This window comes from Rhinopithecus roxellana, chromosome 20, assembly GCF_007565055.1.
Source record: "Rhinopithecus roxellana isolate Shanxi Qingling chromosome 20, ASM756505v1, whole genome shotgun sequence".
In the NCBI taxonomy this organism is placed as follows: Eukaryota; Metazoa; Chordata; class Mammalia; order Primates; family Cercopithecidae; genus Rhinopithecus; species Rhinopithecus roxellana.
Window position 1 is genome coordinate 69,805,704 of NC_044568.1, and position 12,867 is coordinate 69,818,570.

General features: G+C 58.1%; 2 protein-coding genes and 1 pseudogene across 9 annotated transcripts in view; 1 reads left to right on the forward strand and 2 right to left on the reverse strand.

The window, feature by feature from the left end:
* On the reverse strand, positions 1-638 carry LOC104672340 (annotated as a pseudogene).
* A 686-nt stretch (positions 639-1,324) lies between these two features.
* C20H16orf90 (chromosome 20 C16orf90 homolog) lies at positions 1,325-3,500 on the forward strand. Of its 2 annotated transcripts, none has more exons than XM_030924718.1 (3): positions 1,325-1,571; positions 2,105-2,458; positions 2,991-3,500. In XM_030924718.1, the coding sequence occupies exons 1-3, from the start codon at positions 1,481-1,483 to the stop codon at positions 3,146-3,148; spliced, it is 603 nt and encodes a 200-aa protein (XP_030780578.1). In that variant the 5' UTR covers positions 1,325-1,480; the 3' UTR covers positions 3,149-3,500. The 2 variants fall into 2 exon arrangements, with proteins under 2 accessions (XP_030780578.1, XP_010374346.1); XM_010376044.2 differs by having other exon boundaries at positions 1,498-1,605.
* Positions 3,501-9,554: 6,054 nt separating this feature from the next.
* The window catches only part of NAA60 (N(alpha)-acetyltransferase 60, NatF catalytic subunit), a 42,859-nt gene continuing 39,546 nt past the window's right edge, over positions 9,555-12,867 (reverse strand). For all 7 annotated transcript variants that reach the window (XM_030924720.1, XM_030924719.1, XM_010376047.2 and 4 more), the window contains 2 exons: positions 11,454-11,815; positions 9,555-11,048 (listed from right to left, as the gene is read on the reverse strand). In XM_030924720.1, the coding sequence (XP_030780580.1) occupies positions 11,659-11,815 (157 nt within the window). In that variant the 3' untranslated portion in view covers positions 9,555-11,048; positions 11,454-11,658. The remainder of the gene's footprint in view (positions 11,049-11,453; positions 11,816-12,867) is intronic.

The following is a 12,867-nucleotide window of genomic DNA, read 5'->3' on the forward strand; positions in this document are numbered from 1 at the left end:
TCATTTTTGTAGCCTCTTGCTGGTCTGTCGGCCTCTGGGGCGCTCGAACTTCTGCTCCCTAGAGCGGAAATAGGGTTTGGCGAGGACCGGAGAGCAGGACGGTGCGGCCGCCCTTGGGGAAGTCCAGGCCCAGCTGGTCGAAAGTCAGGATCTTGCCCCCCACCCTGAGGATGCCGCTGCGGGCCGGCTGGTCACGGGCAGCGCACACACCCTCAGTTTGGGCACCTCCGGAACCCGCGCGTCATCCGTTAGCGTCCCCACAACCACGGCCGCTTTGTTTCCCATCCAGGAAGCTTCATCTTCCGGATCATCCGGGAAAGGGACAGAGGTGGCCGACTGGTGCGACTCATAAACAACCTCTTCAGCCCAACCTGGTTGAATGTGGAGGTAGTTCGTCTGGCCAGTAACCTGCACAGCTTGACCAACAGCCTCAGGTAGATATCCTGGCTCCTGGGCTCCTTGCGCCAAACCTTTAGGTCCTTGTTGCGGCGGATGTCAACTCCCATGATGGCGCCTCCTGCTCAGCCAGGTCTGGGAAAATGAATGTTTTGTTTGTTCGTTTGAGACGGAGTCTCGCTCTGTCGCCCAGGCTGGAGTGCACTGGCGAGATCTTGGCTCACTGCAAGCTCCACCTCCAGGGTTCACGCCATTCTCCTGCCTCAGCCTCCCGGGTAGCCGGGACTATAGCCGCCCGCCGCCACGCCTGGCTAATTTTTTGTACTTTTAGTAGAGATGGGGTTTCACCGTGTTAGCCAAGATGGTTGTGATCTCCTGACCTTGTGAGCCGCCCACCTCGGCCTCCCAAAGTGCTGGGATTACAGGCGTGAGCCACCGCGCCCAGCCTGAATGTTTAACTTTTTAAGAAACTACCAAACTGTCCTCCAGAGTTGTTGCGCCATTTTACACTCCCACCAGCAGTATATGGGAGTTCCAGTTCCTCCGCATCCTTACACTTGATGTGGTCCACACAATACATGGTAACTGATTAACTGGAAAATGAACAGTTAGAAAAGTTAAGTTACTTGCTCAGTCACCCAGAACAACCTTCCCTCCAGAACAACCTTCCCTCCCTCCCTCCCTCCCTCCCTCTCTCCCTCCCTCCCTCCCTCTCTCGCTCCCTCCCTCTCTCGCTCCCTCCCTCTCTCCCTCCCTCCCTCCCTCTCTCGCTCCCTCCCTCCCTCCCTCCCTCCCTCTCTCCCTCCCTCTCTCCCTCTCTCCCTCTCTCCCTCCCTCCCTCCCTCTCTCCCTCTCTCCCTTCCTTCCTTCCCCTCTTTCTCTCTTTCCTTTCTCTCTTTATTTCTCTCTTTTCTTTCTTTCTGACGGAGTCCAGCTCTGTTGCCCAGGCTGGAGTGCAGTGGCACGATCTCGGTTCACTGCAACTTCCTGGTTCAGCACTGTCTTCTCCCAAACTAGGGGTCCAGGAAGGGTAGGAGTCTTCCCTGTGATGTCATAAGAACCAGTCGCCAGGGGAGACCTGCCAATGTACCCCCTAGGTGGGGGAGAGCAGGGCCCTGCTGCACCCAAGTCCCGGTCGCTCCTCCCCACCACACTGGCCCTCCATGGAAGCCTTGGTCTGTGCATTTTCTGAGCTGCGCATAAGAGAAGGTGCCGGGCTGCAGGGAGGAGTGGCAGGAAGAGAGATGGACTCCTGTCCCCACCTGGGCCCAAAGCCGTGGGGTGGCCTCAGGGACATGTACGCTTGGGAGAGGGGAATGGCCGCTGGGCCAGGCCATGAATCCCTGGGCTGGTCACTTTCTCTCAAACCCACTGTGCAATTTCTCTGCAGGGACCAGAATACTCTTTCTAGGGTAGTGGGCAGAACAGGGTAGTAGAAAGGACTTGAGGTCCTTAAAGCACTCTTAGTACCAAGGCCCTAGGCTTCCCAGGCCTCCCTGTTGGTTGGTAGTGGGAAGAGGAATCACGTCTTGGGCATGGGCAGGGGGAGGCAGTGGACTGGGCCTATTTGACACACAGGTAAACTGAGGCCAGGCTGGCTGGGGGTGCAGCCCATCATGTGAGCTGGTCTCAGAGGCATGTGACCGTACTCTCCCCTCATGGCTGCTGTGGGGGGCTGGCCACCACCCTCCTGCTGTCTCCTCTGCAGATGCAGTGAGCCAGGCCCAAGGACGTCCCGGCCACCCCGACATACACCCCAGCATCTACGAGGGGGGCCTGGGGTCCCCACAGCCGCAGTGCCCCAGTGCCCAGGGAAGCAAGCCCAAGAACTTCCGGCTGCGCCACCTACGGGGCCTGGGCCTCTACCTGGAGAGCCACCCACCACCCGCTGGCCAGTGTGAGAGCCACTGGCTGAGCCGGCTCATGGCTGGGGGCTGCCTGCCACAGCCTGAGGGCACAGCCTGGGCCCTGGACCTGCCACAGGGGACTCTGGGCCCAGGTAATAGCCTCTGCTCAGCCCTTCTGGAAGCCCGATTGCCCAGGGACAGCTTGGGAAGCAGTGGTGAGCTCTGTCAAGGCAGGACTGGGCAAGGGGGGAAGACCCTAGCGGATGGTTGGGCTAGGGCCTCAGACGGGCCCTTCTCCACTCCCAAGCCTCCACAGTGGCACCATGCCCCAGGAGGCCAAGATCTTGATGAATCTGTCCCTATCCCTGTGTCACGCACAGCTGGGTGGGGCCTGGAGAATCCACCAGGGACAAAGAGGTGCGAGAAAAAGGGAGGCTCTGGGAGGGAGGTCTGGGTGACTGCCCCAGCTCCACACTCGGTGAGGGGCCTTGGAAGCTGTCTCCTTTGCTGGACCTCAGTTTCCCCACTTGTAAAATGAGGATTCAGGTTAGATGGTCCTTCCAGCTTGAACCATTCTTTTCCCTCAACCTCCTCCCTTTCCTGGGGATTCTGTCAGGGAAGAAGCATTGCCCCCTTCCCTTCTGTTTTCAAGAATATCGGATGCTGGGAACCCCAGGGTGGGCTGCCAGCCTCCCCACTAGCCTCCCCTTGGCTTCCTCGAGTGACTCCTCTCTCCTCTTTCCTCAGCTTCCAGTTCCAGTATGGACCCAGACAAGGGTGCCCTCCCCCAGCCTGGTCCTTCTGAGGGCTTGGGACTCAGGCCCAAGAGGTCCTGGGGGGCCTGGGAAGAGGCCATGTGTCCCTTGTGCAAGAGAACCCGCTCTGGGGCCCTGGAGAGGCTATAGGGATCCCAGGTGCCAGGATTGGGGACAGGAGGGGAAGGATGGCCGAGGAGGCAGCCCGAGCAGGAGGGGCTCAGCTCCCGGCAGTGGCCCTGCCACATGGGGTGGCCCAGGTAGCGGCCCAGCGCCCAGGCCTGGGCCTCAGGAGAATGTGATGGGGAGTGGGAGGAGGAGGAGGTCCCGAGGGAGGGGCAGAAGCAATACAAGCATAGCCATGCCCTTGCAGCCCGCTCAGACTCCAGTCAGCCACTTGTACCTGGGAGGCTGGGCTGAGTGGATCATCAGGCCCCCCTGCCTCCTACCTGAGAGGCCGGGGAGCCCAGAGGTCTGATCTCAATAAAAGCCAAGGCCTGCACGTTCTTGTCCATTTGCCTGTCTGTCATCAGGCCAGTTTGGTGAGAAAAACAGTCCTGTCTCTCTCCAGGGATGGGTCTGCTGTGCCCCCCACCCTTAGTTGCCAGGGCGTGAGAGGTGTGAGCTGGGGCAAGGGCCTATGGGAACACCAAGGAGGTAGTCTGGGAGGTCTTCCTGGATGAGACACTGCTGAGCTTGGCTCCACAGGGTGGGTAGGGGCTCAACAGCCCACCTCGTGAGCCACCATGCCCGGCTAATTTTCTATTTTTTTGTTACGTTGTTTTTTTTTTTTTGAGATGGAATCTCGTTCTGTCGCCCAGGCTGGAGTGCAGTGGTGCAATCTCGGCTCACTGCAAGCTCCACCTCCCAGGTTCATGCCATTCTCCTGCCTCAGCCTCCCCAGTAGCTCGGACTATAGGCGCCCGCCACCATGCCCGGCTAATTTTTTTTGTATTTTCTTAGTAGAGACAGGGTTTCACCGTGTTCGCCAGGATGGTCTCGATTTCCTGACCTCATGATCCACCCGCCTCGGCCTCCCAAAATGCTGGGATTATAGGCGTGAGCCACTGCGCCCAGCCTAATTTTCTATTATTTTAAGAGTTGGGGGGGGGGGGGGGGTCCTGCTATGTTGCCCAGGCTGGTCTCGAACTCCTGAACTCAAGTGATCCTCCCACCTCGGGAGGATCCTAAATGCAGGCCATGGCATTGTGGGTGGAGGGCACAGTGGATGAAGGCAGGGCCGGGTCAGGGAGGGCACCAGGGAGGAGAGCAGCTGAGGCAGGGATGTGGACCTGGGCCCTACCTGCACCCTACCAGGTGAGGTCACTGCTCTGTGGGACCTCAGCTACCACATCCCTCTGGGCAGGATGAGCACAGCCCTTCTCCTCCCAGCTGGACCAGACTCTGGACACCCAGGCGTGGGCTTCCTCTGTGCTGGGGTGTCTCCATTCGACTCTGTTGATGTTTGGGATTGGATCATTCTTTGGGATGGAGGCTGTCCTGTGCATGTAGGATGTTAAGCAGTATCTCTGGCCACCACCCACTTGGTACCTGTAGCACCCTCCTCTAAGCTGTGACAGCAAGTGTCTCCAGACATTGTCCCGTGTCCCTGGGGAGCACTGTTACTGTGAGTGAGAAGCCTGCTGACAGGGTTAGGCTGTGTCCCCACCCAAATTTCATCTCAAATTGTAATCCCCACGTGTTGAGGAAGGGACCTCATGGGAGGTGACTGGATCATGGGGTGGGGTGGGGTGTTCTGCCATGCTGCTCTCATGATAGTGAGTTATCACAAGATCCGATGCTGTAAAAGTGTTTGGCAGTGGGCCAGGCGCGGTGGCTCACACCTGTAATCCCAGCACTTTGGGAGGCCGAGGCGGGCAGATTACGAGGTCAGGAGATCGAGACCATCCTGGCTAAAACGGTGAAACCCTATCTCTACTAAAAATATAAAAAATTAGCCAGGCGTGGTGGTGGGTGCCTGTAGTCTCAGCTACTCCAGAGGCTGAAGCAGGAGAATGGAGTGAACCCAGGAGGTGGAGCTTGCAGTGAGCCAAGATCTCGCCAGTGCACTCCAGCCTGGGCAACAGAGAAAGACTCTATCTCAAATAAAAATAAGCAAACAATAAAATGTGTTTGACAATTCCACCCTTCCCCGCTACCACCGCCTCTCTCGCTGTCCTGCCACCTTGTGAAGAAGGTGCCTGCTTCCCCTTTGCCTTCCGCTGTGACTATACATTTCCTGAGGCCTCCCAGCCACGTGGAACACTGAGTCAATTAAACCTTTTTTGTTTATCAATTACCACGTCTCAGGTAGCAGTGTCAAAACGGACTAATACACTTGCTCTGTTCCACCAGGCCTCCATCCTATGGGGAGAAGATGGGAGCACCTGGGCTTGCCTCAGTGACCTTCCCATCTGGCGACTGCAGCCTGGGTCAGGCTAGGGCTGAGTTCCACTGGGCTCCTGCCAGGTCACATGCTCTGGGCTCCTGCCAGGTCACATGTGGTGTGCCCAGGACTGCCAGGCTTATTCCATTCCCCGGTACCCGGGGTCCACCCTGGGCAGTTCTTGTGTCCCTGGGACAGCAGATCTGGAGACTTCAGTCCTTGGGTGGTTTTTGGGTTGTTCTAACTATGCAGGCACGGCCTGGGGTGGGGGACGCCCAGGGCTGACAGGTCCCCAGGAGGGGGAGCTCTGAGAGAGCAGGTGTTTAGATGCTGCACCCAAGAGCAGCTGTGATGGGGCAGGTGTGGGTGGGGTGCAGCTGGCCTGAGGTCCACTGATGAGTCACATGGGGTGGTGGAAGGGCAGCTGCCTTCTCTCTCTCCCACAACACTCACTCCCCAGAGACGCAGAGGCCAGGTGGACCCAAGAAACCACTTAAAGATGGACATTAGGGAGGCTGCTGAGAGAACACCAACTGACACCTGTCCCAGCCACCAGCTGTGGATGCTGGGCAGAACTGAGGCCGTCCAGAGGCCAGCAATACAAAGTCCTTGGAGTCTGGAGACCATTAGGGGCCTAATCCACTCTTTTTTTTTTTTTTTTTTTTTTTGAGACAGGGTCTCACTGTCTCCCAGGCTGGAGTGCAGTAGCATGATCTTAGCTCACTGCAGCCTTGAACTCCGGGGCTCATGTGATCTTCCTGCCTCAGCCTCCTGAATAGAGGGAACTAAAGGCAATTGCCACCATGTCCAGCTAATTAAAAACTTTTTTTGGTAGAGAAAGGGTCTCACTATGTTGCCCAGGCTGGTCTTCAACTCCCAGCCTCAAGTGATGCTCCCGCCTCCACCTCCTAAAGTGCTGGGATTACAGGTGAGGCTCCACACTGGGCCCTGTGTTTAACAATCAGCTCACTGCAGCCCGGAGCTCCTGCAGCAAGTGACCCTCCCATCTCAGCCTCCTGAGTAGCTGGGACCACAGCTGTGGGACACCATGCCCAGCTAATTTTCTATCTTTTTTTAAGAGATGAGGGTCTCACTATGTTGCCCAGGCTGGTATTGAACTCCTGAGCTTAAGAGACCCTCCTGTCTTGGCCTCCCAAAGTACTGGGATTACAGGCCTCAGCCACCGCACCTGGACTCCACTCACTTCTGAACAGAGTGGAAGCTCAGAGAGAAGCACTGTTTTCCCCAGGCTCCAGATTTTGTGTGTGTAGGGGGGGTCCCAGGCTGTGGTCGGTGGCCCCTCTGCTACCCCGATGAGCCATGTGTCTTGGTGTTCTGGCCCCTGTGTAGCCCCTCCCCCTGAATTGGGACAGGCTCCAGATCTTGCTTTACCAGTAGAATGTGGCAAAAGTGGCAGGGTGTCACTTCTGGGCAGTAAGGAAGCCTGGCAGCTTCCCAGGAGGTCAGTGGTCCCATAAAGAGTCTACCCTGGGACTGTGGTATGGTGCAAAACCAGCCTAGCCTGAGGAAGCTATGGAAGGAAGGAGCCAAGCCCACAGCCACTGCTGAGCTCACTGAGGGCAGCCCTGTGGGTAAGGCCATCTTTCACACAGGTCCTCCAGCCCCGCAAGCTTGCCTAGCTAATGCCACACGGAGTCCCTGCTGACTTCTGTCCCAGCTAGAATTGGAAGCAAACAGAATGGCCCCTGCTTAGGCTGTGAAACTTTAATATAGTCTGTTACTCAGGCGGGTGCAGTGGCTCACGCCTGTAATCCCAGCACTTTGGGAGGCCAAGGTGGTTGGATCATGAGGTCAGGAAATCAAGACCATCCTGGCTAACATGGTGAAACCCCGTCTCTACTAAAAATACAAAAAAGAATTAGCCGGGCGTGGTGGTGGGCACCTGTAGTCCCAGCTACTCGGGAGGCTGAGGCAGGAGAATGGCATGAACCTGGGAGGCAGAGCTTGCAGTGAGCCGAGATCGCACCACTGCACTCCAGCCTGGGCGACAGAGCAAGACTCCGTCTAAAAAAAAAAAAAAGACAGTCTGTTACTCAGCCACAGACAGCAGTAGCCAGGATTTTACCGCTGAGAAAGACATCTGCTGCAGCCACATGCTGGCCCCAAAGAAAACTGGCTCTAAATTGGCCTCTAGACAGTTCCTCCTGCAAAACCTCCCAAAGCCTTTTTGAGAAGCACTCCAACAGGCTGAGAGGCAAAAAACCCAGTCATGGTGTGCTGGGGCGGGAGTCCATGTGGAGAAAGCAGCACCTGGCCTGAGCAAGCGGACGCTTAGGAAAACACACACTGACCATCCCTGAGCACGCCCCTCACCCCGTGAGTCCCTGAACACGGTGGGCTGGGAATGAAGGACCAGGAGCCTGTCTCCGTCCTGGAAGTAAGAAGGACCCTACCCTGTCGGAGATCCTTGGGTGGTGCATGCAGGGACCGGGGAGACCCAGGGCTGCCTCGGGCTCCACCTGAGCAGGCCTGGGGCAGAGCTGGCTCCGTTCAGGGCTGGCCTCCGTGCTATGTCTGGGTGCATCCCGTGTGAGTGTCCCATCTCTCCCTGCGTCCCACACTCCCTTTCTGCCCCCCAGTGGAGCAGGAGCATTTGTGTCCCAGCTCTGCGGTCTGGTGGGGCTATGGTGAGAGGCCTGGAGCAGCGACAGTCCTGCCTGGCCTCACTGAAGCAGGGCCTGAGGATCCACAGCCCCCTCACCTGGGCAAGTTACTAATTGGTCACACGATTGACCAAAGGCCCCCAAGAGTTACCCTCTTAAACCGCAAGGTGACTCATCAGCAAAGGTGAAACTGTCCTTGCTGGAGTAACCGACACTGTGCTTCCCCAGCAGACGCTCCCGTGGGCAAGCTCAGCGGGTTAATCTGGTTTCACTCACTCCATGGCTTTGGACATGTGTCCACCATGCCCAGCTGCCTGGCCTCCCAGGGCACCAGCGTCCACCCCTACTCTATCTTGCAGATGCCTCAGACCCTCTCCTGGGAGGACCCTCAGCAAGTTGCATGTCTCCCGGCCACTGGCTGAGGTCAACAGCACAGGAATGGTGTAACAGAGCAGCCACGCAGGCCTCAGAGTGGTCCAGGCCTGGGCCCAACACTCACAAACTGCGTGGCTCCTGGGCAACTCCCAGAACCCAAGCCAGCTCTCCTCATCTCTAACAGGAATAGCAACATCCCCTGAGGGTGGCCAGAAGTTTCCATGAGAGGCTGATGGAAGCACCAGGTCTGTGCTGCGTGTGCACCCACCTCAGGCTCCACGGCAGGGTGCACCCAATCAACCTTGGAGCCGCCTGTCTGGACTGGGCCCCAGCTCAAGGCCTACAGCCAGGGAGATGGGGGCCTTCCAGTGAAAAAACGACCCAGTGTGCTTCTCAACTTTTTTTTTTTTTGAGACAAGAGTCTCACTCTGTCGCCCAGGCTGGAGTGCAGTGGCGCAATCTCGGCTCACCATAAGCTCTGCCTCCCGGGTTCACGCCATCCTCCTGCCTCAGCCTCCCAAGTAGCTGGGACTACAGGCACCCACTGCCACGCCTGGCTAATTTTTTGTAATTTTAGTAGAGACAGGGCTTCACCATGTTAGCCAGGATGGTCTCGATCTCCTGACCTTGTGATCCACCTGCCTTGGCCTCCTAAAGTCCTGGGATTACAGGCGTGAGCCACCACGCTTTAGAACCTCTTCCCCAGGTTCGAATTCTTTTTCAAGAGTCTTGCTCTGCCACCAGGCTGGAGTGCAGTGGCATCATCTCGGCTCAATGCAGCCTCCGCCTCCTGGGTTCAAGCGATTCTCCTACCTCAGGTTCCTGAGTAGCTGCGGCTACAGGTGCACACCACCACGTCCGGCTAATTTTTATTTTAGCAGAGACAAGGTTTCACCGTATTGGTCAGGCTGGTCTCGATCTCCTGACGTCGTGATCCACTCGCTTCGGCCTCTCAAAGTACTGGAATTACAGGTGAGAGCCACCGTGCCCGGCCAAAGGTTCTCATTCTTTGGCAGGGTTAATCACACAAAACCATCACAAAACCATCAGCCTGTTTATCTGGAAGCTGTCCTGGGGCCTTGCCAGTGACAAGCAGCTCCAGGCCAACTTCAGCTACGGGGCGAGGCCCGAGGTGCAGCCAGGTGGGTACGGGAAACAGGCTGTGACCAACTCCAGTGAAAGTCTATTTATTTGCTCATAATGAGATAGAACGCTACAATCTGTTCAACACTGGGCTGCACATTGCAGTGATTAGGGGCAGGCGTGGGGCAGGGTAAGGCCTCTGAGCCCGAGGACAAATGTCCATGGCAGAGGCTTCCAGAAGACTCGTCCCTTACCCTGTGGGGCAGAAATAGAAATCACATGATCACCGCTGATTTGCAGTGGAGAAGGCGCTGAGCTGGGCCCGGCAGGCAGGCAGCCTCAGCAGAGGTTCAGGCAGTCAGCATGGCGCGGCCCTCCCGCCAGCACCGTCAGGTCAGCAGAGGTTCAGGCAGTCAGCATGGCACGGCCCTCTGGCCAGCGCTGTCAGGGAGGGGGATGCTGCTCCTGCCTGGGGCCTGCCTTCATTTTGAGGGCCCCTGGCCCCAGCTGAGGTCAAGAGGGGACCTGGGGCTGCCCCAGCACCCTGAAAGCCCCCGGCTGGGCAGCTCTGGAGGAGGAAGGACACAGGTCCCCGAGGCCCCGTCTGCCCAGGGTTGTTCCTCCCCCTCCCTCCTCCTCAGGCTGGGGCAGGGTGGCACTGCTAGGACCCTCTGCCATGGCTTTGTGACACTGCAGCTATGCTGGGTGCCCTCCCCCTGCCCCCCACCCCACCCCTGCATCGGAGTGTAGGGCAGGCAAGCAGCATTTGGGGGATGCAGGGTGGAGAGGATGCTAGAAGTGTGTGATGCACCCGCGGCACTGACAGCCTCTCCACCCTCACAGGCTGAGGGCCCACAAGGCACAGGACTGCCCCCTGCCCACAAGGCCAGGCCCTAGGAGACACATGGCAGCCTTGAGGCCCAATGTCGAGTTCAGCTTCCTCCTGTCTGCATGTGGCCAGGCCTCGGAGCAGCAGCTCGTGGCAGCATGAAGGAGGGCGGGGGGGACCCAAGGAGTCTCGGCGGTGCCTGTCCTCAGCAGGTCAGCTGAACAGAGCATGCCATGGTCCGATGGGCAGTGTGACCTCCCAGGGCACTGGGAACTGCACGGAAGGTGCCAAGGAGCAGGAACCGTCTAGGCGTGTGACCGCCCGTGCCGGGGGGCTGAGCCTCAGAGCTCTGTGCTTGCGAGGAAAGCCTCCCCCAGTCTGCCCACCCCTCATCAGCCCCTCATGGAGGACTAGGGGCCACTCCCTACCCCCCAGGCTTCTTTGGGCTGGTTCTGGAGGGGGACGGGGCATTCCCTTTATTGCGCCCCCTTGCTCCAAGGCTCCTGTGCCTTTACGGTCAAGTGTGTCCATAATACTTGTGTTCCTCCCTTGCAGCAGAAAGTTCCCTCCGGCTTTGCAGGAAGGAGCTGCAGGAACAGGCAGCAGAGTGGGAGAGGCCCAGTGAGGGCAGCCCCTTCCCAGTTAATGCAGCCACACTGGGTCAGCCCTGGGGACGGTGCATGCGCAGGTAGGCAGGGCCTGGGCGGCAGCAGGGGCAGAGCTTTCCAGAAGCAGAAAGGGGAGCTGAAGAGCCTGTGGGGAAGAGAAGAGCAGCGCAGGGTGAAGGCCCGGCGGAGACGCTCTGCCCATCCCATACCCCGCCTATGGGCCACACAGCTGGGCCTGGGTGCTCCAGGAGCATAAGCCCTTCTCCAGGCCATGGTGTCTCCCTGCAGCCACCAGGCACCTCTCCGTCCCCACATAAATAAAGGCACTGATGGATCCGAAGTCGGTTACACAGCCCAGTGGCTATGGAGCCTGCTATGTGAGCTTGGCGTAAGTCACCAAACCTCTGGGTTGTGCTGGTGCACAAGGTGGTAGACTCTGCATTCCCCATGGCCCCTTCCAGCTCTGCCGTTCTCTGTGCCCATCCAGGGCCTTCTGCTTTTGTGGCTGGAGGCACCAAGCTCCCATACCCTCCTGTCTGCTGCGGCATACCTGCCACAGATGGGCACGCTCTGCGCGTGCTCACGATGTTCTGTTCCCGAGCCCGTGTAGCACCGGGCCTGCAGCTGGGGCAGGCCGACGAGCCCAGTAGATGGCTGGCAGCTCCTTGCAGAAGATAGCAGGGGTCAGATGGACAGAAAGGCGGGCTCTGCGGGGGGCCAAAGGGTGGGGCCTGGCGGCGGCTGCCCAGCCGACATCACATGGTCCGGCTGTACTCGATGCCACTCTTGGAAGAGATGCCCGACCATGGCAGGAAGCTGCAGAGCAGACTATGGGCCTGGCGGTAGACTCTGTGCGGGATGGAGCAGGGGCTCAGGCTGGCTAGTGCAGAGCCCAGGTGCTGGATGTAGTCCGTGGGGCTCTGTTAAGGAAGATTCCAACTTGCCCTGACCATGCTCACCAGGGCACAGTCATCAGGGGCCCGCACAGTGGCCTGCGGGACTGTGTGCAGACGGCAAGCCACGCTCGGGAGGCAGAGAGCCCGCTAAGCCTCTGCAGAGCTGGAAAGGCTCATGAGACCAAGTGGCCTCTGCTGTGCAAAATAACAAAAGGGTGGGGTCTGGGGACAGAGGGGCCTTCTGAGTGAGGCCACGGGCATGTGGACACCCCTACACCCAGGGATGTACAGCGGGTGGGGAAGGGGCCTGGCAGAAGAGCAGGTGCTTCTGGTTCTCCCTAGATCCTCAACCCTTGGGGCAGCAAGAGGGACAGAGCCCTGTCCTTACGACAAGGAGGAGGTCAAGAGTGCTGACCCCTAGATGTCTGCAGGGGCCCGTCCTCACATAAGCTAGAAGGCCTGTGGAGTGTGGGGTCACCCCTCTCTTTCCTGCTTATTATTCTATGTGATGAATAAATCCTAAACTCCTGAATTTGAAAACACACACACACGCACAGCATGTTTTGGGCCACATTCTGTGACTATTAAAAAGTTTCCTGGCTTCCCTCCGACCTGTCAGGGACCAGTGAGAGTTAAGGAGAAGGAAGCGGGGAAGGGCACACCTTTGGGTTATGCATCCCATAAGGAAGGTTTGAACCCAGGTGTTCAAAAAAAGTAAAAATCTCTTCTCACCGCACTTGTTTCCCCTCTGCTACCACAGGCTCTGAGAGGGCAGGGGATCCCGTCTGTTTTGCGTACTGCTGATCCCCAGTGCAAATAGAGCAGGAGGCTCTCCAGCTGGGTGCGGGGGGTCATGCCTATAATCCCAGCACTTTGGGAGGCTGAGGCAGGCAGATCATTTGAGCTCAGGAGTTCGAGACCAGCCTGGGCAACATGGTAATATGTGCAGCACGATTTACCCAAATGTGCATCAGATTTACCCACAACACGATCAGGTCAGGGAGAGAAGCGTCCATAAGCTTGGCCACCTGAACATCATCTGAGGGGGACCACCGTTCCAACTTCCTC

Excerpts from the sequence above, each read along its gene's own strand:
- C20H16orf90 (XM_030924718.1), top strand. The coding sequence starts at position 1,481 with ATGTACCCCCTAGGTGGGGGAGAGCAGGGCCCTGCTGCACCCAAGTCC. Across the intron at positions 1,572-2,104 it reads GGCCCTCCATGGAAGCCTTG|ATGCAGTGAGCCAGGCCCAA; the intron begins GTCTGTGCATTT and ends TCTCCTCTGCAG. Across the intron at positions 2,459-2,990 it reads GGACAGCTTGGGAAGCAGTG|CTTCCAGTTCCAGTATGGAC; the intron begins GTGAGCTCTGTC and ends CTCTTTCCTCAG.